Source organism: Odontesthes bonariensis, chromosome 3, assembly GCF_027942865.1.
Source record: "Odontesthes bonariensis isolate fOdoBon6 chromosome 3, fOdoBon6.hap1, whole genome shotgun sequence".
NCBI lineage: Eukaryota > Metazoa > Chordata > Actinopteri > Atheriniformes > Atherinopsidae > Odontesthes > Odontesthes bonariensis.
In genome coordinates this window covers 4,845,898-4,868,229 of record NC_134508.1, presented here as the reverse complement: position 1 = coordinate 4,868,229, position 22,332 = coordinate 4,845,898, and the positions used below count along the sequence as shown (strand labels likewise).

The following is a 22,332-nucleotide window of genomic DNA, read 5'->3' as shown; positions in this document are numbered from 1 at the left end:
AAATTCAGGCCAGAATGCAGTGCAGCAGTTAATACCTGCATTTCTTTTATTTTTTTTATTTAGTTGAGCACTCATGGATGCAAAGTTAACATCTACAAGTTTTTAAAAAATAAAAATAAAACAGCACTCAAAAGTCCAGTCAATCCTCACGTCTGTGAAAATAGATTTACGACTGCTTTCAGATGCTATTTACCGGTTCGGTAAGGACGAGCACCTTTCCAAAAAAATTGCATATTAAAGTACTGAAGAGGCTCCACGTGGATACTGAACCAATTGTTTTCACAAAAACTGTTAAAATCATCAGCTGGTACACATACTTGCACATATAGACATTGACTTCAACACAACAGGCTCTTAGTGCACATGAAAATAAAATATTCAGTAAAAATTTGACCAACTGAAGGCCTATCACCGTTTAAAGGCACAAATCTACACAAAACAAACATCCACCCAGATTGTGCAGTGTCTAGTTTAAACTGATAAACATTTACACTCTTACATATATATTTTTGCCTTCATACAATCATTTGCAGTCTAACATTGAAGAGCTGACAGTGTACACTGAGTAAACAGTGCTGAGGACATCAAGCCAATTGGAGTACAATGAATTGAACTCCAATTGGCTTGAATTGGACTACATTGTCTAAGTGCCTTGAGATGACATTTGTTGTAATTTGGCGCTATATAGATAAACTGAATTGATTTGAATCGTGGCCAGTGGAACTTCAGAGAACAGAGTACAAATATTGACCACAGTGGGCTGGAACATACAGGAACCAAAGTCCGCGCTGCCTTCCCCCTTTTTTTCCCTTTCTTTCTGTTTTCTGACCACTTTGTCTAACTTTGTCTATTTCTTTGTCTTTTCTTTCTAACGTGTGTTGGACTTGTGCCTGCAGTCTCAACATGTACATATAAATAAGACAACTGTAAGCAAGCACGCAGTACAAGTTACATTCTGAGGAGGAACTTTTACCACAAGAAGAATAACTTGGAACTTCGCTTATTAAAATCACTTCTGTGGTCCATAAACGTCTACGCAACTATGTACATAAAAGCCCGTTAATAACCTCTCACATAGTTGGACTTGTGTACTTTGGGCCGTGTGCTCCCAAACTGTTGCACATCTGGTGTCTCTCTCGCTGTCGAGGTGACACAGTGTTAGAGTGTGTTGTAAAGTATTCACCCTGTTTCCAATTTTTTTTGTTTTGTGGATTTACAACTTTTGAATTGAACAAGATTTTTTTTGCAAGTATTTCTATCGATATTGGCCTAAGTATTGCCATACATCAGTCAATAAGTCTTACCACGGATTCTTTAAGTCTCCACTTGTATTGATAGTAGGATTATTGGGATGAATGAAGTGATGATGATCGATGTGCCTTGAGATGACGTTTCTTGTGACTTCAAACATACAAAGAAGAGCTTTGGAATGTCCTCCAAGAAGCCTGGAGAACTATTCCTGAAGACTACTTGTCTAAGAGGGTTCAGGCCCTGTTGAAGAATAAGCGTGGTCATGCCAAATATTGACTTTCAGGCTTGTTTAAGCTTGTATAGTAGTAAAAACTCTGTTTTAACTTTAACAATCCATATTAGAACACTGAAGAACAGTTGTGCTCATTTCCAAGAATAACGAAGCAGCTGCCTGTCTGCATTAGGCCTAAGATTTCATGAACAAAACAGAGGGCTGTTGAAAAAGTTTTTTAAGAAGGAGACTTAAATATAGCTTTTTGGTTTAAAAGAGGAGGACATTTGTCATAAAAGGAAAATACTGCATCAGAACCTAATATATCAGTGAAACATGGTGGCGGTCGTATCATGATTTGGTTTGGGAATTGTATTCTCAATCTTACAAAGCAAGACCAATGTTTCCACCAGTCTGATCACTTTGCTTGTAGGAAGCCTTTTAGTTGCAGAATGTGTTTTTCCATTAACATAAGGTCTTCACATAATTTAATAACAATTAAATTCTACAAATTTAATTAAATTTTGGATCATATTCCTCAATAATTAAATGAGTATCTACTTTAGGTCCTAAGGGAGAATTTGATGACATTTAATTCAATGTCATACGTGCAGAAGAACCCCTTTTTATAAATATCGCACAAAGGGTTTTACATAATAAGCATGTGGTTTGAAAATACATTTTCACTTATCCTAAACGGCACCATCACCTGTTCAGTAGTGATACATGAAGACCAGACCAGAGTTAACCACTCGTCTTCTTTTTTCCTTGACTCCAACGAGCTAAACACTGTTTTTCAGTTACTTGCATATTGGTATCCGTGCACTGAGATATGCAGCACTACATATGTGTCAAGTTCCAGTCCCTGTAGAACTGACCATCAGGATAAGTCTGAAACTCAGAGCCAAGAAGCCGGTCCCCAGTAGATCACCCAGAGCTGTGAGGTAGGGGATGGAGTAGTTGTCCGGATCCAGGCCCCTTCGCCACAGCCAGCGCACCATCAAGCTGGCCATGTAAAGCAGAATCACCACCTGGGTAAAACAATCTACACTTATTACCCAATTATATACAATTACAATGTTTTTATTATTCAAAACAATCTGCAATTACTCCATTTCCTAAAAAAAAACCCTGTCCAGTTGAAAACAATTATTATAGACACGTGGCTTTAACTTCTACCTTCATGAAATGTTTTAAAAAATAATACAGCATCCATCTTAAAAACTAAGGTTCAATATTTGATGGACCTATTCCAGTTTGCTTACAGGGACCGGGACGGTCTACACTGACATCACATCTTACACTGGAAAAAATCAAAGTCTTACCAAATATATTTGTCTCATTTCTAGTCAAAATATCTCATTACACTTAATATCAGACACAACAGCCTAACAAGTTCCATTTCAGCCAGATATAGGGACTTGTTGGAAGACAATACATCTGGAATATCTTGTTAAATGAAAAAGTCTTGAAAACAAATTGTTTTGAGTCATATTTCATATGAAACAAGCTTTTTTTTTACATTTGAAGAGGTTTTTAAGCTAATTTCAAGATCACTTTTATCTCAAAAGTCCCCAATATCACATCTTATTTCAAGAAATCTTGACTAGCCGATTTTCACTAGTTCCATTGGCAGATTTTTTTTGCTTATTTCAAGCAAAAACGTCTTTTATTTGTTGTTTTTTTACTTATTTTTGGAGGGGCATTTTTTCCAGTATACCTTAAAGGCACAATGTGCGATTTTTATGTCATGAGGTGGCGATATAGAGTAAAATCAACCTCCGTTAAACCCCAGGCAGTAGAAGAAATCGCTGGTATGGCGCTGGCCCCGCCCCCGCCGGCCCACCCCACTCACTCCTCCTCAGAGCAGGTGCTAGTGGCTTCAGAGAGGCTAACGAGATGGCAGATGCTAGCGGAAAATCCGAAAGAAGTTTGTCTAAAAGAATATCAGACAAAGAAGGGGGCAAGCCCGCGTTAATATAGGGAATGCTTTCATCAGATGGAGGCAACTAATGGAGACCATGGAAATTCGCTTTGAGCAGCGATTTCTTCTACTGCCTGGGGTTGAACGGAGGTTGATTTTACTCTATATCCCCACCTCCTGGCCAGAAAAACTGCCGGGCCGGCGCTATCAGTTTAGCCTGCTAATTCTGCAGTAAAACTCAGCTATGCTGCGTATAAACTTTGGTTAGGACATGCCAGTAGGATTATTTCTGCACACTCTTATGGTATGTATAGGTGTTTTTTGTATGCAATACACTTCAAAATGACATAAAAATCGCACATTGTGCCTTTAAGGAGGCAGAGGCATTTGTTAGTGGGCTGTTATCTCATACAACTATCTTATTATAAATGTTAAGAAAACAGAATAGATGGTGCTGGACCCTCGGTCAGTGGGTCACTCACAGCAAAGACTGTGTTCTCGAAGCAGACTCAGGATGTTTGCCATCAGTCAGAAAACCATGTATTTATTCTATCAGGCTGTGTTGGAGAGTATTATAAAGTATGGGATGTCTGTGTGGTGTGGGAATCTCTCTGTTCAGTTCAAATCTCAGCTTGATGAAGATTGTGAGGAGGACTGAAACCCCTTTGTACCATCTATATATGAACAGACTGTTCTCAGGTAGGCAGACCCATCTCATGTCCATCACTGTTAACTTTGAGTATGAACTTTTACCATCTGGCAAACAATTCATGGTACCCAAATGTAAATTGAACCGGTTTAAAAACTCATTAGTTCCAACCTCAATGAAAATATTGAATGAACTTTCTTAATTCTCTTTATCTTTATCCATTCTGATGTATTTTGCTCATCTGAAGTCTTTTTTAAATTTATTTTATGTGGATTGTGCAACATGAGTGATGCACTGTATGACTTTCCATTGGAATTTGCCCCAGCTGTGCAGGGTGGATTGTTATTATTACTTTTGTTTCTTCTTAGGCAGCTAAATGCGCAGCACTTGGAGTCCAAGACCAATTTCCCTACGGGTACAATGAAGTATGTCATATCATACAACAGTTTCCAATAAGAATATCTCAGACTAGTAGAAGAGAAAGACTCCTACAAAAGTCATTGTTAATTGATATTGACTCAGGGATCTTACATGCAAAACAGATGTGACGAACCAGCAGTGACGAGAGACACCGAGCTGGTTCTCCTCGTGTTGCCAGCATCTGAACAACTCCTGGCTCTGCCAACATAACGTCCAACTGCTGGCTGGGATGTACAATCTGTGCGATGCAGAAAGACATAACCCGCCAGTGCACCAGGGGCCAGTAGTGCGTATATATCATACTATAAGGGAAACCAAAAGACTGTGTAGCTAATAAAAACCACAAGTGGCAGCATGTGCTTTGTGTGTCTCCTGAGTCACGACCATCAGTTGGTGTTCAGTTTCTTCACTTTACACTGACACATTGTTGTGGCAATGTTTCTTGTTTTAGAGAATGAAGAAGACAATTAAAGCAATACAATGTAACTTCTCAAAAAGCCCACTATGGAGCTCCCCCTACAGGCTTGGAGGTAATGTACGGTTACACTGTCGTAAATACAACACCCTTTCGCTTTCACGTTTCACGTTTGTTGACGAACCGGCGAGGAGTCAGAAAGTGCAAGCTATGTCGACCGAGAAGGTAAGAGTAATCAAATGTTTTACAGAAATACGACTGCTAACATCGCTAACGAGAGGTCTTGCTAGCGGCTAAACCTAGCGAAATCAGTTGAAAATAGTTTTCGTCAGTTATAACAAACTAGCGAGTCACTTTCTGAACACATTGAAACATCAAGCAAGTACAACACAGCACAAAGCGTGGCAGCAAATAAGCTACTTACTAATCCAGCAGAAAGGTGGCTAGCTCTGAATCGAACTTGTATCCAAATGTTTCTTTCAGCTCTCGCCAACGAGTAAAGGCTGTTCCGACAGCAACTCTAGTCCGGTCTCTTGCTTTGTCGGCCTCTCCTTGCTTCATCAGTCAACGTCTTCTTCTGTTTCTTCGGTGCCTCTGCCATGATGATCGTACTGACAATGTTGCGCTAGCTTAGCCTTATACCTGGGAGCGTGAGAGGGGTCTATTTGTTTTTGCGGTAGGTGTGCCAGAAAGCAAGTCGAAGTACTTCCGCTCAGCTCCCGGGCCGCTCCAGCAAAGTTACATAGCGCAGTTTTTCCAACTCAGACCCCCGAAGGGCATAGGAGACAGGCCAATCGTAATATTAAAACTCATTCTAGCCGCACAATTTTTTTCAAGCTGTTATTTTAAGGTAGAAATGTTACATAGTATTGCTTTAAGAAGAGACCGTGTGACATGTAAAGTTAGCCCTTAGCTTTCTTTGGCCATCTAACTTCTCGTGCACTCAGTTAACAGATTGAGCAGCCAATCGGGGTGGGCTCCGTCACAAATAGATGCGATAACAATTTGTTGAATCTGACGAAGTATGACGTGGCAATGAGGTGTACGTACCAAAAACACAAGAGAGACGGGCGTTAAGTGACACTCCAGATGACCCACGGCTTGGTCTGTGTAGGAGCTATTTGTTATTTTGTATATTTGGCTCACTTATTATTTAGTTATCTTTTGGGGGGTTAGTTTGGGGAATACACCTTTTTTGGTTGTTTATGATGTTTAGTATTGTTTGAGTTAATTTGGGTATTTAATTATGCTTTTATTTTGAAAGCACTGGTTAGCTGGGGCTCACTGGGAGAGTTCATTTAGGTGAGCAGGCAACTGGGAGGGCTAATGGTTTTTTACCAGGGCAAGAGAGGCAGCAAAGGCCCATTGTTCTTTGTTTGTTTGCTTGCGGTTGGAGAAATAAACCTAAAGAAACCTAATTTTTTTGCCTGAACAATGGACTCCTTTTACCTGCGTAAATTCACTCCCTAGGTGTCTCACTGGCCGTTTGATTTAATTTAGTTTATTATGGTTTTGACATTTTTTTTAGTTTTGATTATTGACACAAGAGGACGAATAGCCATTACGGTCTATAAGGCATACAAGGCGTATTTTCAGTATATGTTCCACATTGCCATTTTCTGAAATCGTCCCTATCTCTTTTCAGCCGGTTTGTCTTGTAGAATCAGCGTTGCGTCTGTTGGTCATAGAGCTCAATCTAATTGGCTGTTCAGAGTAGCCAATGAGTGCGCAAGAAGGGAGGCGGGAGTAACAAAAGAAAGCTAATGGCTTACCTAACATATCACAAACCAGAGATGGGGACTCAAGTCACTGTGACTTGGACTCGAGTCGACTCGAGTTGCTGTTTTGATGACTTGTGACTTGACTTGACAAAAAATAAAAGACTTGAGACTCGACTCGGACTTGGAAGTTGAAGACTCGGCACTTGACTTGACTTGAGACACGATGACTTGAATGACTTGAGTGTTATTCAGTTCATGTTTTCAGTTTGAATCTAAAATGAATAAATTAATTTAAAAAAATAACATTGATTACCCGGTGGGAGCGCAGGCTGAGAATGGCGTCATGATTGGATCCCTACCCTGTCAATCAGCGATGCCCTCTCTACATACCTTAGTGTTTATTGGAGAGAATAAACTCATATCAGATATGCATCAACATGTCAGTGGGACCGAGAGTCGTTGTCTTCGGCTTCTGTAATTACCATTTTGATGGCAAAAGACGAACAGCTCAGTGCAAGACATGCGGCATCAACATCTCAGACAGCCAGACGACAACTTCCAACTTTGTTCGTCATTTGAAGATCCATTCTGACCAGTAAGTGCTCGTCAAATTAGCTAATATTATCCTGTTAGCCTAGTCGGTAGTTAGCTAACGTTAGCTTGATATGATACGTGGTGGGGGACAGTTACTTATATCTTGTCTTTTCACTTTATTAAGATCAGATTCTGCAGGTAAAATTGCAATAATAAGGTGACATGACTTGCCTAAGAAAAAATTATTTGGGACTTACTTGAGACTTGCACATGTGTAACTTGGTCCCATCTCTGTCACAAACAATCTCCTCTAATTTGTCATTTTCATTTCTCCAAAACAAGCAATACTTCCACAGCAAAACATCCATGTAGAGTGAAGAAACTGAAGCCCAGCTGATAATCATGACTCAAGAGAGACCAGTTCTGTTTGTCATTACCAACCAACATTTTTCCTTTAAATCTACGCTTTAAATCTAGGCCTTGTTGTATAGCATACGCGCTACAGCCTCCTTCTGCTTAGCTGAGCTATGTCTTCTTGCACAGATCGTCCGTCCTGTCCAGCAGTTGGAAGTTGTCTTTACAGCGCTGGCGATGCAAGGAGACCCAGCAGGGGGCCTCTCATCGTTTCTGGTTCTGCACGTCGGTTTGGCTCAGAAGAGATGTAAGAGTGCACAGGTTTTTTTTTTCTTTGTGAACAATAAAGTGTTTATCACCTGAAGCAGAGCTGCAGAAAGGTAGCAGATAATGAAGCTGGGCGTCATGGCAGCGTGGCCTCCCTGCAGGAGCTGGATTGTGTACAGGAAGAGGAGGTGACCCGGGACTACAAGGGCGAGCAGCACTCTGGCTGACTTGGAGTTAACATCTGTGTAAACATAGAAAGAGAGACAACAATCATTACTTGTCATCTTTTTTTTCCAAAACAACTATTTGGGATTAAATATTTGGCCCCCCACATGGTTTGTAGAATACGTGATCTGGGCAAACTGAAGCCACTCTTGAAATGTTGCTCTTTAAGCTAGCTGCCGAACGGGAGCGTGTCTATGTTCCCACAGCCCATTGGTTCCACGTCACTAAGACTTTTTTTATTTTTTAGGCCCATTGGTCCCACAGCCCACTGGTCCCACAGCCCACTGGTCCCACAGCCCACTGGTCCCACAGCCCAATGGTCCCACAGCCCACTGGTCCCACAGCCCACTGGTCCCACAGCCCACTGGTCCCAGAGCCCACTGGTCCCACAGCCCACTGGTCCCACAGCTTAGGCCCTATGTCCCACAACTCCATGTTCTCACATTTCTGAGTAAACTAATAGCAAAAAAGGTGTAAAGACATTTGGCCTGCACATGCTAACCTTTTTTTTAATTAGTTTTTTTTTATTATTTCCTCAGCTGTTTTTTTTAGCTTCATTTCACCTACAACTGCACTGGTACTACTAATAATAACAATAATAATATGTATTTCATGGCTAAATTGGCTTTACACAATAAAAAGTGGCCTATAAAATATCATCACAGTCCGGGGTGGCGCACTTGACCAGTGTCATTCATGACCCGGTGGTAAGCAGCCATAAAATAAAATTTATTTATTGGATATATGTGTTCCTCATGTAGTTGAGGAACATTCCCATGCAGACCCCACATAAAAAATTCTGTATGGGCCTCCCTCACTGTGCTAAGTGACAATAAAGATTAGTGAAAACTTTCATCAAAATTCAAAATTTTAGACCAATGGGCCTAAGAAACAATGTTAAAAGTCTTTATGATGTGGGACCAATGGGCTGTGGGAACATAGAGCTGACCCCTGCCGAACTCCAGCTTCTATGTCTGAGATCAGCTAATAAGTTGATTTGTGTGAATGTGGATGAAGCACAAAGGCTGAGCTGGGTGGTCATTACTTTTTAAGACATGCTCTTAAAAGTTACACGGTTAAGGAAGAAAGTTGCCAAACAGTTTTCAGTGTCTAACCCGAGGAGCAGAAGGCATCACAGGGTCCAGGACAGCGTGCGCCCATTTTGAGTGGAAGAGCTCCAGGGACACTCCAGTAATGGAGGTAGGTAGACATCCTGCTGGCCTGGATGGCCACGAGATTCCCCCCTACACCTGCAGGGACAGTAAGATGGAGCATTCACTGGGAGCAACGAGAGGATACAAAACAGAGATGGATTTCGTGTTTGGCTGACAGCAGTGTTGGGGATTGGTGCTGCTCTTTGTGACAGAAAGTAAGGTTTTCATTTCAAATGGGTTCATGTCCAAGACAAGCATTTATATTTAGTACTTTTAGCTTTGCTTTGGCAGTCAGAGCAGGTTTCGTCGTAGAGTCGCATTGATTGTTCAGCCCAATGTCCTCTTTTCATCTGGGAGTGACATGAGAGGCTGAGCAGCCGCTGCAGAGTAAGCACACTGAAACACAGAAGAGTTTTCTCTGTACTGACAGTTATTCCTTCTGAGGAGTTCCAGTGTCTTTTTCTTTTTTTCCTCAGAACGTCTGGAAAGGCAATCTCATTGTTATGCCATATTTGTCATAAAGCTGCTCACCCCTCGGGCTGATTTCATTAGGAGCAGAACAAAAAACTCTTGGCTTGCAGAGCTTTGAAGCACATGGATCATTTGAACAAAGCAGGAGGAGCGTTTCTGGTCAACAAGGCATGAGAGGAGAGAACTCAAAAGGAATACAAATGCACTTCTCTGACTGCGACGGCAATACATGCAGGAGTCTTTGGTTGGCATTCGGATCAGGCTTGTGGCTTATGTAAAGAGCGTTGTTATTCGTCTCCACTTAGTATGCCGCTTTGCAGTCAGCAGATCTCAGTCAGGGAAGATCTGGCCGTGTGCGCCCCTCCGAAGCTCTTTCGATCGAGAGGAGAATCCTCAACGTTGGCGGCACTTTTGTGCCTCGTGAATAATGAACAGGTCAGATTTGGAGTCGAGCTCAGCCTCAGCATGTGGTGTTACAGCCTCGTAGTCAGGACATGTACAAAGAGCACAACTTATTAAATAACAGAATTAACCGCCTGGTTTCTGCATGCTTAAACAATTTCCACATGTCATAATTTGGCATTAGGCTTCATTTTTTTGCTATTGATTGAGCAAATAAGCAGAGTATGAAGTTTCAAAGCCTTTTTTTATTTATTTTAAAGATTAAGAATGTTGAAACAACCACAACTACAAATCCCAGCTCTGCTCACTCCCTCAGGAAAACACTGTCGGGGTTTAATTACTCCAACAGCATTTAGGGCATCTGGAAGAAATGTCACACATAGTTTCAGCACAATTAAAGTAGTAAAATCCACAATGATCTCTATTATAGGGAAAGTAATGTGCATTATCATCCTTTCTTACACTCTTAAGGCTCACAAATGGAGGGCTGGCAGAATTAAGTCTCCCTAAATATTTGGGGCTTCCAAAACAGGTGGACCAAAGAAAAAAACACAAAAAGCTGTTGAGACTTAAGTATAGAAGTATGATTTCGTTCCTACATGAACAATACCTGAGAAAATTGACACCCGAAGAGTCCGTTTGAAGTTGCGGTGATGAAGGTCCTGTGACTGAAACTTTTAAATTGTTATGACTTGCACATGAACAGTTCTATGCAAGGCTGCGAGGCCGCCTGCAGACACAGTATGAGATCGCTGGCCGTGGCCCCTCGTCCCCTCATCGCTTAGTTCCTCTTTATGCAAACAAGCAGTAACTCACATCTTTACATAAACATGTGGTACTGTGCAAAAGTCTTGATTCACTCCTCATCTCATTAGATTTAGCTTCCAAGCAGCCAGACTTTCATGTAATATGTTTAAGTGGTCTTGAGCTATAGTTCTTTAGCCTTTCTGAAGGTCTTTCTGAAAGTGTTTCTTTGGACGTTGGCTGCATTTTCACTCATTTTCAGTCCAGTCCTCGTTCCTGAGCATTTTTAAAGAGGAATGTGATTTTTTTTTTGTTTGCTAAATCTCTTAACACTGACCTATGAATCATTCAAGCATATAAAAGAAACATAACTCATTGGATGAGCCAGTGTTGTGTCTACAGATAATGGGCAACTTAGTGAAGAAACTATTTGAATGATAAATTGGCACTTTAAGCACTTAGTAGCAGCCATTTGCAGACACATTGTTTATTTCCATTTTCCTTAGTTGCATCTATGAAAAATACCAAAGACACAACAGTTTGACAGACATGAAATACTATTTTTGCACCAAAAAGGTGATTCCCAAAGAGCTCTTAGCTGAAAACTTGGTATATCTCAGCAGAGTGAACAGTGTGTCCTCAAGAAATTTGAGAAAACTGGCCAAGTGGAGGACAAAAGAAGAAGAACTATCTACAGCAGATGAACAGTGTCTAAAGGTGATGTCCTTATGGACCTGAGAGATGCATCTGGACCTTCATCCATCTACCTTTCACTGAAGCCTCATCAGAAATGGGCTCCATGGAAGGGTGGCTGTCAGGAAGCCGTTCTTAAGGAAGGGAAACAGGGAGAAAAGGCTGAGCTGTGCCAAAGGACACAAGAAGTGGGCTGAAAATCAGCGGCAGCAGGTCTGATGGAGGGATGAATCCTCCCCAGAGCCCGGAGCTCAACATTACTGAAGCAGTGTGGGATCATGTTGGCAGAGAACGCAACAAAAGGCAGCCCACATCCAAAGAAGAGCTTTGGGATGTCCTTCAAGAAGCCTGGAGAACTATTCCTGAAGACTCCTTAAAGAAAGGCCAGAAAGCTCGTCTGAGAGGGTTCAGGCTGTGATAAATGATAAAGAATCACTTTCAAGCTCGTTAAGTATTCCACAAACTCTGTTTTAGTTTTATATTCTGTATTTTCCTTTGCACCACAGTGAGGACAGGTCAGCCCTGCAGGCAGATCCGTTCAGTACTCGTACCCTCTTCCTTCTCAGTCATGCCTTTGTACTGTGTGTAGAATGTGGTTTTACGCTGTGTTGTCGAAAAACACACGAAGGTCTCTGAAGAAGATGTGGTCTTCCAAGCAGTCCCTGTTTCTCTACGTGTCATCGTATTTTCCTGCATTGATGCTGCCATCATCGCAGAGGTGTAAACGAAGAACAACCCCGAACCCCAGAGGCTGGTTTATGACTTCTCTGGATGCCTTTAGTCATTTCTTCCAAAAAAAAAACGATCTGGAACACTCATTGGTCCGACCACAGAACACGTTCCTGCAGTGTGATGGTCCATCCCAGATGCCCCTGAGCCCATGAGGTTAAAGGGATAGTCCACCTCTTTTGACATGAAGCTGTATGACATCCCATATCAGCAACATCATTTATGAACATCTTCTTACCCCCTGCTGCGTCCTGTGAGCCGAGTTCCAGCCTCGTTTTGGTGTTGATGAAGGTAGTCCGGCTAGTTGGCTGGGGTTTAAAAAATAAAGCGTTTTGCTTCTCAAAACAATATGCGTTCAACAGAGTAATACATTTGCATCACAAAATCGTTCGCCAGGAAAAAGTCAGACCTCACAATCGCTTGGTGCTATTTTCTCTCCCTTCGTATCACTGCCTGCTGTGTAGACCGAGCAGGAAACACCGTAACAGGCGCGGCTGTCGCTAGGTGGCTGAACGCATTGATATGAAAATAGAAGGGAGAGAAAATAGGGCCAAGCGATTGTGAGGTCTGACTTTTTCTGGATGAACGATTTTGTGATACAAATGTATTACTCTGTGGAACGCATATTGTTTTGAGAAGCAAGACGCTTTATTTTCGGGACCCTAGCAAACTAGCCGGACTACCTTCGTCAACACCAAAACGAGGCTGGAACTCTGCTCACAGGACGCAGCAGGGGGTAAGAAGATGTTCAGAAATGATGTTGCTGATATGGGATGTCATACAGCTTCATGTCAAAAGAGGCGAACTATCCCTTTAACATAAGGCTTCTTTTTTGCACTGTGACATTTGTGATTGTACCTTTGCATTGTAATGCTTGAAAAAGGTTTTCCCACTTTAATCCCTTTTCCATGTGGTTAAAAAGCATGTGTGTGTCTGTGATTGGGGTTCGGCTCTGGAATGGGTTGAAGGAACAACTTAAGCAGTGTATTTCTATTCATCAGTTCAAGGCCAGATATAAAGTGGAAGTAATGACAAAATACAAAACTGAAGAAATTTTGTAATGCATATTCACGGGCTATTATGTTATCATCATATAAATTGTTATTAAACAATAAATAATAACATCAAATAAGAGATGAGAAGATATGTGTAATAATATGTTAAAATTAGGTTGAAAGTTAAAAACTATGCCAATGTATGTAAGACGCATCCTTATAAATTGTAATTTTTTAATGGGGGTGGGAGCAAATAAGTATTTTTTACTTTATCTCACTCCCTTTCGAGCGAGTATTGATTTATGTTACCTTTGTTCTATGAATATGTAAATTCATATGTATTATGGAAATGTATTTATTTTGTAATCTGCCTGAAAAAAAAAAATGAAAAAAAAGCTTGAAATAAACACTCAATCAATCTTCCCCTTTCCGCACTGAAAATCCTCCAGATTGCTTGAATGGATTAATGATTTTCTCAAATATGCAAATCCCATCCAAATATTTATTTAGGAAGACTGCCAGGATAGGACTCAGCCTTTGGTGGTTACTGGTTGTGTAACCAATAGTGATCACAATCACTTGCAACAAACCACTTTTTTTTAGACCTCTCAACTTTTTTTTTTTAAACATGCAATAGGCCTGAAATAAGAAAAAAATACAAAAAATTATGGTCTACCATTGTGTGTTATAAACCATTAATTAATGTGTTTGTATACTGTATTTCACTGCCAAATGGATCATTTTCATGTGCACCCCATCACCCCATCTTCGACTCACCATTAATGACTGGAGTGAACACTGCCATACCGTCAAAGTTTGGGTTGCTCACAGTTTTATCCAGAATCAGACCACCAACGCTGAGCCGAAGAGAAATGACAGTTCGTCAGAGTCTCAGTGGGGCACTTATATGATGAAAAATTATTATCAGGTCAGATTAGGGAGAGGAAGATGACCTGTCTCCGGTTGGCTCACCTGCTGATGGACATGGCCAAAATGACTGGCTGCCAGCCTGACTTCAGGACCTCTCTTATTGGTGGAGAGTGGCTGGCAATGATGACCCACACTGGGATGAGAAGCAGGAAGAAGACACACACCCCAGAGGGCAGGTACCACATGTCTGCAGAGCAACGTAGCAGAGATTATATCTGACACTCAGTGGACAGGAAATAAACATATCTAGCTGTTCTAGGAATTATGAAAACAGGAAGAGTTTTACTGCCTCTGCTCAGTGAACTTTTGCAAGAGGGATTTCGCTGCCCTCTTCTGACGGAAACACCCCTCTAGCAATACAACATTTCTTTTATCCAGCTGTGTGAATTCTGATCTATTTCTTGTCAAGTCCATGGGGGTTGTTCCCCATGTTTTAGAGTTCTTGGTTTTGTGTTTTTATCATGTTTTGGTTTGTTTCATGTCTTGGTTTTCTGGCTCATGTTTGGTTTTTAGTTTTCTAGTCCAGGTCTTGTATTTAGTTTTGCCGTTGCCTTCCCCATAGTTTCTGTTTGCTCATTGGATTCACTCACGTCACCTGTTTGTCATTGTCCCCAGCTGCACTCCCAGTTCCCTATTTAGTTTCCAAGCTCCCCTGTTATTTTGTGAAATCCTTTTTCTGATTTTCACTCCTTCATGCTACAACGCTACGTACCCAAGATAAGTGTTTTTTCCCAATATCATGTCAAGTCTTTTGTTTTCGTTTTCGGGTTAGGGTTAGTTTTTTTTGTCATCCGGCTCAGCCGCACCTTTTGTTTAACTTTGTTTTATGAATAAAACCCAGATTTTTTTTGCCTTACACCTCTGAGTCTGCATCCGTGTCCTGCCAACCCACCCCGTCACAACATTTCTTGCTTAGTCCATACGTTTAACAGTCTCGTATTTCAGACGCTCATCTGATCTGCAAATTAGTGTGCTTGCAAATGCATATGGACATACTATGTAGTTCTGTTGTATCACAGATTCTATAATACTACAGATTCGCAACTCACGGTGCATTTCCGGTTTCCAACGAGGCGATTTTGGTTGCAGTTCCACCCTTTTTCCACGTGGGGCGCTCAATTTTGGAGACCAGAATGAATGGAGTCCTATGGAGCTATACGCCCTTTCGTGCCCTTATCTCAAGATATAATTTTTTCTTTAGTAATTTGAATGTTGTTTTCGAAAAAGGGTGTTTAGAAAATACCCATGGCTGAGTTTTAGATTTTTAGAGCCACTCATTTGCTTAAAAAAAGGATTTTAAGTGTATATGACGTCATACATAGCTTACGACCGGAGATGCCGCTTTACGGCAACAATCCTGCTTGTTGTTGGTCTCAAAGGCAGCAGCGTTTTCAAGGAAGAGCTGTAGTAAGAGAGAATGTGTGGTAACATAAGCGGAAAAAGTCCATCTTAATTCTGTTGTCGCTTAGTATGGAGAGAGCCGTCAAGCGGTGCCTCTGGTCGTAATTCATTATTTCGCCGGTCGACCAGCTGTCATTAGCACAATGCTAGCGCGTGGTGGACAACAAGAAGCCAACCTGTAAGAAATCAAAGCGATATATGTACTCGTTCAGTAGATTTTTGACTTGAAACCCATGTTGAGCTCTCAGAAACTACATTCAAATCTGAGCGCTCTTGAGGAGACTTAGGTGAAATTGACCATTTGTAGCATCTAGCTCTATTGGGCCCCATTCATTCTGGTCTCCACCGACGCCCCCAGTGGAATTCTGGTGGAACTGCAGCCAAAAGCCGGTGCAATGGGGCTTAATAGTAAGTGGCAAGGCTGTTAGTTATAATGGCTGTGGTTGTATGCTGATGTAGTGAATGACCTCTGACCTCTGTAACAGAAGAAGAAGCTGCTGACACCAGAGAGCAAAGACAGGGTAATTAGGTCTCCGAGGCTTGCAGCAATGGGCGTAGCCACGTTATCAGGGTTGATGCCCACCTTCCTGGAGAAAACGATCACTGCCACCATCACAAGACCTGACATGGCACATGACAAAAAGTTCAAGTTAGCAGAATATCAACCTCACATAATCAGTGATGTTCTGTGTGTCTGTCACATTCTCAGCAATTCACTCCTCTGCAGCGGTTCATGCCGTTGTCTGACCTAGAGCGAGCGCTGCGATGAAAGCAGTGGTGACGCTGCTGGCACACAGGATGGCAGCCTGGGTAACATCCACTCTTCCTCTGGACAGACTACCAAGAACCATGGCTGCTATCGCTGCCAGGAATCCCACAACTGTGGCCTGCACCTGAAAACAAAAAACAAAGCAGAAAGATGTGATTTTTTTCTTCTTTTTTATGTTTATTCATCGCAAAAGGACAAAACGTTTAAAGGTTTATGATGAGAAAGCAGAGGGGGAAATATGTGAGAAAGACAAGGCAGAGAATAAATTAATGTTGATAATTAACCCTAGCTAGCAGCTAGGCAAAGTTTTGAGGTTTGAGTTGTTTTCAAAAGGCAAAAGTTCACTGTTTTGTGGCCACGTTCTGTTCCACACTTTTCAGATTATAAGTTAGTATCATCTGCAAGTAAAATCTTTTAAAGTCATTAAGACGCAAAACATATATTTTCATATACAGTATAAAAAGTTATGGGCCCAGCAATAAACTCTGTGGAACCACACAAGTACATTTCAATTAAAAAAAGACTTCACATTATTGAGTTGTACATACTGATATTTGTTATGATAGTAACTTAACTTTTAAGTATGTAATATCTTAATGCCATGCCTCTCAATTTTTCCATTTATAATCTATAATCAATATCAAATACTTTTTTAAAACCTAAAAATGCCCCCACGAAATATTAGAACTGATATCCTGCTCAAACCATTTCGATGGGTCGAAGGCTTATGCAGGCCAATGTATGAACGAATTGGATTATTTTATAAATAATTATGATTACAATTAATTGAATTCCAATTGGCTTGAATTGGACTTTATTATTTAAGTGCCTTGAGATGACATTTGTTGTATTTGGCGCAATATAAATAAAATGAATTGAATTGAAAATAGAACGCCTAATTACTATGACGGGTATTCGACCAGTAGTGGTCGTGGGAGCAACTGCATGTGAAGAGTAAAAATGGCTTCTATGACAGTGTGGTTGAATTGTATGAAGAATGTATTTTAAATGTAATCGTGATGGGTTTCCAGCCCTTACCAAGTAACGTTATCATCTAAACCCACCAGGAAGTGACGTAGTTATATTAGTAAAGCTTTTGTCTTTAAATCCTCCTTATCAGTACTTTGTGGAAAGAAAGACTAGAAACGTATCTACCTCCTGTAGCTTTGTAAGGCCTAAACTTTAAAGGACACCGTCACAGGTCGTGTTTAAAGCCCTTTTCGGACGGGACTAGTTTAATGGGGGGACCTGGGGTAAAGTAATAATAACCGGGAAATCTAGTCCCGTCCGAACGCGCCATGTCAGTAAAGATAGCGGAGTATGTCGGTAAACTTTGCTGAGAATTCTACCTCCTGTGAAACGGTCCGGAGTATCTACCATAGGTAATACTAATCCCGTGCGAATGCGACCTTCGGTAATAAGAATGGAATATGTCGTCACATCCTTTTAAAGAGAGAAACAATTAGGTGTGTCTGTTTGCAAACATGGAGGTTCTGGATGAAGCGCTGCTTGCAAGCACGCATGGTCGGCGCCATGTCTGTTTACAGATGGGGTTTACGGAAGTGAAATGAAGACGTGCAGCATGCAGGATGTGATGGTTGTGCATAACCAACAACTCCTCCCATGTTAGATGAATATTACAGGGATTTCTTGTCCCGTCCGAATTGGTCATTTCTTCTCCCTGGCGTCGTTTGGTTAACCAACATTACCATGCGTCCCCCCATTGAACTAGTCCCGTCCGAATAGGGCTTAAGAACATGAATAAATCTCCTACATGCTTGTTTGCACAAATACATTTTCAAAATCAATGTGCCTAATTAAACGTTACCTCCATCCCTTGAAAGTCAGTTAGTATCTATCTTAAAATTCAAGCTTTAAGCAAGACTGCCACTTCGTCTCACTCACAGGGATTAGACAGAGAATAATATTCCATCAAAAAAAGTCAGATTTAGTTGTAAATCTGCCAGTTTAGGTACACTTGTTATCGTGAACTGACCTGCTGTTTTTCACCCACTGTATTTTGTGGTTTCATTTAGGGTTAATTTATCAAAATTGGATAAACAATACTGTCAACATAATTCAATATAGTTGGTACTGGCAGTTGTTCTTAACTTATTGCTGTATTTAACTTTGTATTTGTATTTTGTATTATTTATTTTAAAATGAGTGAGATATCTTTGACTTTTTAATTTTACAATTGTGTGCAATACTTGTTTTTTATTTCTTTTTTAAGGAACATCAAACCTGTCAAGGGACTAAAGATAGAAATTAGCCATATGACTACAATCTTGTATATTTTGCATTTTGTTTTAAATGCTAGTAATATATGCTGTCCCTTTGTTCAATAAATAAACTTGAAACTTGAAGTCTTATTTATTATTATCATAATTATTATTATTATTATTTATTTATTTTTGTAAATTATTCTGTTTCCAACTGAGGCTGTAAGAGAATAATATCCACGACCAGCAGGCGATAAAAGAAAGCGTCGAACTTTGGGATTTTACCATTCAGAACAGTTGCGTAAGTGGAGTATTTTGAAATGGAAGGTGATGCTATGACACTAGCAGAGTCTTGATTTAAATCAAATTGTCCTGAAGCCAGCAGAGAGAGAATCAAGTGATAGTGGGTGTTATTAATAGGATGCAGTGTCACCTGAATGAGAGCCAGATTACAGAGCACCATCCTCCACCGCTGCTCGGCCTCATCCATCTGCCCCGTGTTGGCCTGCGGGTGGAAACAAGTTTACATAACCTTATTTTCTCATCACATGGTCTCAAGTGTTGGTGTGGAAATTTCTCAAGGAAGCTGGCGCCAAGAGTGAGGACAGTGCTCAACATTGTACTTAAGAACATTGATATCAATTCAGTATTAAACATTTTCAATCGTTTTTTGTTTCCATACTTGTGTGGTTTGCTGATGAGTGTGTGTGTGTGTTTGTGTGTTTGCACTCACTGCTGTTGACAGTCTGGATGCCAATGTCATCTCCAGATTTCCCTTCAGTCCCACCAGAGCTGGCACCAAGATAAACACCTCTGAGATCTCTTTGAACACCTCCCAGTGCTGAAAAACACACAAGTGGGCCTCTGATGCCACTGTCTAAATGTATCCCAGGGAAACCACCGAGCAAATCAACTTTTTCTCAACCTGACTTTTAGCCTAATTTAGTATTTTTTCCCCCTTGAATACTATATACCTTAGAGACCTGCTAAATGTGGTCAATATATTTAATTTTCAGTTAATAATCTCCTCATGCAGACTATTGTAAAATACTTGGACAAAATATTTTATATTGAACTTTTGTTTGTAGAATTACAAAAAGTTTGGATATTCCATTTTCATCAAAAGATTCAGAGACTCTGGAAACATCACTGCCAACAGGCCATTCGACCAAAAGGCAATATTGGATGCCCGTGATCTTTGAATCCCCTGCAGTTCCAGATACTTACAGGCTGTAAAAAAAGGGAGGTGCTACACAGTGGTTAACAAGACCCTGCCTCAACCTTTTTGAGACGTGTTGTTGATACCAAATTCAAGGCGAATTAATGTCTTTCATGAAATAATAAAATGTCTCATTTGCATCATTTTATATGTTCACCACTGCTTTGAGTAAAATGTTAGGTTTAAGAGATTCGCAAATCCCTGCATTCTATTTTTGATGAAATTTACGCAGCATTCCAATGTTTTTGGTATCGGGGTTGTATGTATTAAGTGACCTTTATGCTGTACGTTCATATGCATTCAAAATGACTAACCATTCTTTTCACTATCTCTCAAGATTTCGACGTCCTGAGGTATTTGACACATCAGTGCAGACTGATTTGATGAGTGCCTGAATTTCCGTGTATCTCCCTTAAAACCTGACAGATGTGACAGATATTTATACTTCAACAAGCAGGACCCTGACCGGCTGAATATTTCACACTGCCACTCATGTTGCACTGCTGGTGGGTTAAATTATAAGCAGGCTCTGTGCTGCCTGACTCAATTTGTAAAGTTTGTTTAACATGTCTATATTTTAGGGCTGGGCGAGTTAACTCGTTATTATTTAACGTCGATAAATATTTTATCGCGCATTAACGCAGGTACTATTTTTAAAACTTTTTTTTGGGGGCTTTTGCGCCTTTAATGGAAAGTTCAGAGAGACAGGAAGCAGGGGACAGAGAGAGGGGGAACAACACGCAGCACAGGGCCTCTTGTTCATGGGGCTCCTGCTCAACCCACTACGCCATAGACCACCCCTGTTTTATTATTTATTTTATTATTGTAAAAGTCTGTTGCTCACAGGCTTTTATTTTGTAAAAGTCTGTTGCTCACAGGCTTTTATTTTGTAAAGGTCTGTTGCTGTCTGCTGCGGAACCGGAAAAGAAAGTAATCGGCGGATCCACCAAACATGGAGAAGGGTACGGAACTTTTACTCGGCCATTTTCATTTTAAAAGTTCTTCCAGACGGCGGAGTCGACAGAACCAAAGTCATCTGTAAACACTGCCAAGTTGAATTGTCTTCTCAGCGTAGTAGTTCCAGTCTAAAATATCACTTAAAGGCAAAACACACAACTGATAGCAGCAAGTCATTCAAGGAAACAGACAGTGGAGCGAGGCTTCTACATAAAAACTACAGAAAGATGCTGATGTTAAAAGTGTGTTTGCACAACAAATGTTATGGCACTTTCATTCATATGGCAGCACATTTAAAATAAAGCTAAATGCTAAAAGCTATACACTACTTTTGGATTCATTTTTGGATTCTGCGTACAAATGCGATTAATCGTGATTAATCGGGGAAATCGTGTGATTAATTAGATTAAAGATTTTAATTGTTGCCAAGCCCTACGATATTTTCTTCATGGCCTGTTAGCATCATGAGCGTCAACATTCATCCCGACCACTCAGATTTACTCAATTGAAGGAAACATAAAAAGAGTGGTGATCATGAAAAGTCAAAGCATGACCAAGATTCACCTTCTGTAGTAACACTTTCGAACTTTAGAATTACGTGTACGGAATGAGTCTCACACACTAACACACTCGAGAGCTCTAGTTTCCCATACTTGCACTATATCCATGACCATGCCGGCCGCCACCATGCCCAGGCCGGACACCAGGAACGGCAGGAGGACCTGTGCCGCGATGATCCACGACTTCTCGGGTAGGAAGTTGTGGGCCGAGCGGGTCAGTTTGCAGGTGAAGCCTCTCAGCTTCTTGCCCTGGAAACGCAGCTCCAGAGCCAGATGTGTCACCACCATGGCTGCAGGTGACACATTAACCCGTCCCTGTCTGGAGAGGCCTCTGAGTCCCAAAGGGAGTAGAATAAGGACGGCCGGTTTGACGGCTGGTTTGACGGCTATTTGACGATCCCGCTGAGCTGGAGGTGTCACGTGTTTTTCTTAATGTTCCCAGGTGGTCAAACCTCGGTCAAGGCTCTTTGAATCACAGGCAGAGATGGGACCAAGTCACACATGTGCAAGTGTCAAAAGTAAGTCCCAAGTCATTTTTTCTTGGGCAAGTCAAAGTCAAGTCAAGTCCTGTAATAGGTCAAGTCAAAGTCAAGTCCAAGTGAAGTCCAAGTCCAAGTCAAGTCAAAGTCAAGTCCAAGTCCAAGTCAAGTCCAAGTCCAAGTCCAAGTCAAGTCCAAGTCCTGTAATAGGTCAAGTCAAAGTCAAGTCAAAGTCAAAGTCAAAGTCCAAGTCCAAGTCCTGTAACAGGTCAAGTCAAAGTCAAGTCAAAGTCAAAGTCAAGTCAAGTCAAGTCAAGTCAAGTCAAGTCAAGTCAAGGTCAAGTCAAGTCCTGTAATAGGTCAAGTCAAGTCCTGTAATAGGTCAAGTCAAGTCCTGTAATAGGTCAAGTCAAAGTCAAGTCCAAGTCCAAGTCAAGTCCAAGTCCTGTAACAGGTCAAGTCAAAGTCAAGTCAAAGTCAAGTCAAAGTCAAGTCAAAGTCAAAGTCAAGTCAAGTCAAGGTCAAGTCAAGTCCTGTAATAGGTCAAGTCAAAGTCAAGTCCAAGTCCAAGTCAAGTCCAAGTCCTGTAATAGATCAAGTCAAAGTCAAGTCCAAGTCCAAGTCAAGTCCAAGTCC

At 41.0% G+C, this 22,332-nt stretch overlaps 1 protein-coding gene across 1 annotated transcript; it reads right to left on the bottom strand.

The window, feature by feature from the left end:
* Positions 1-15: 15 nt before the first annotated feature.
* On the bottom strand, positions 16-22,037 carry LOC142376663 (solute carrier family 41 member 3-like). Its single transcript, XM_075460114.1, has 10 exons — positions 21,311-22,037; positions 19,215-19,322; positions 18,915-18,986; positions 16,239-16,383; positions 15,965-16,111; positions 14,132-14,276; positions 13,937-14,016; positions 9,087-9,221; positions 7,839-7,987; positions 16-2,493 (listed from the first exon to the last, which is right to left on the bottom strand). The coding sequence occupies exons 1-10, from the start codon at positions 21,503-21,505 to the stop codon at positions 2,314-2,316; spliced, it is 1,356 nt and encodes a 451-aa protein (XP_075316229.1). The 5' UTR covers positions 21,506-22,037; the 3' UTR covers positions 16-2,313.
* Between the last annotated feature and the right edge of the window lie 295 nt (positions 22,038-22,332).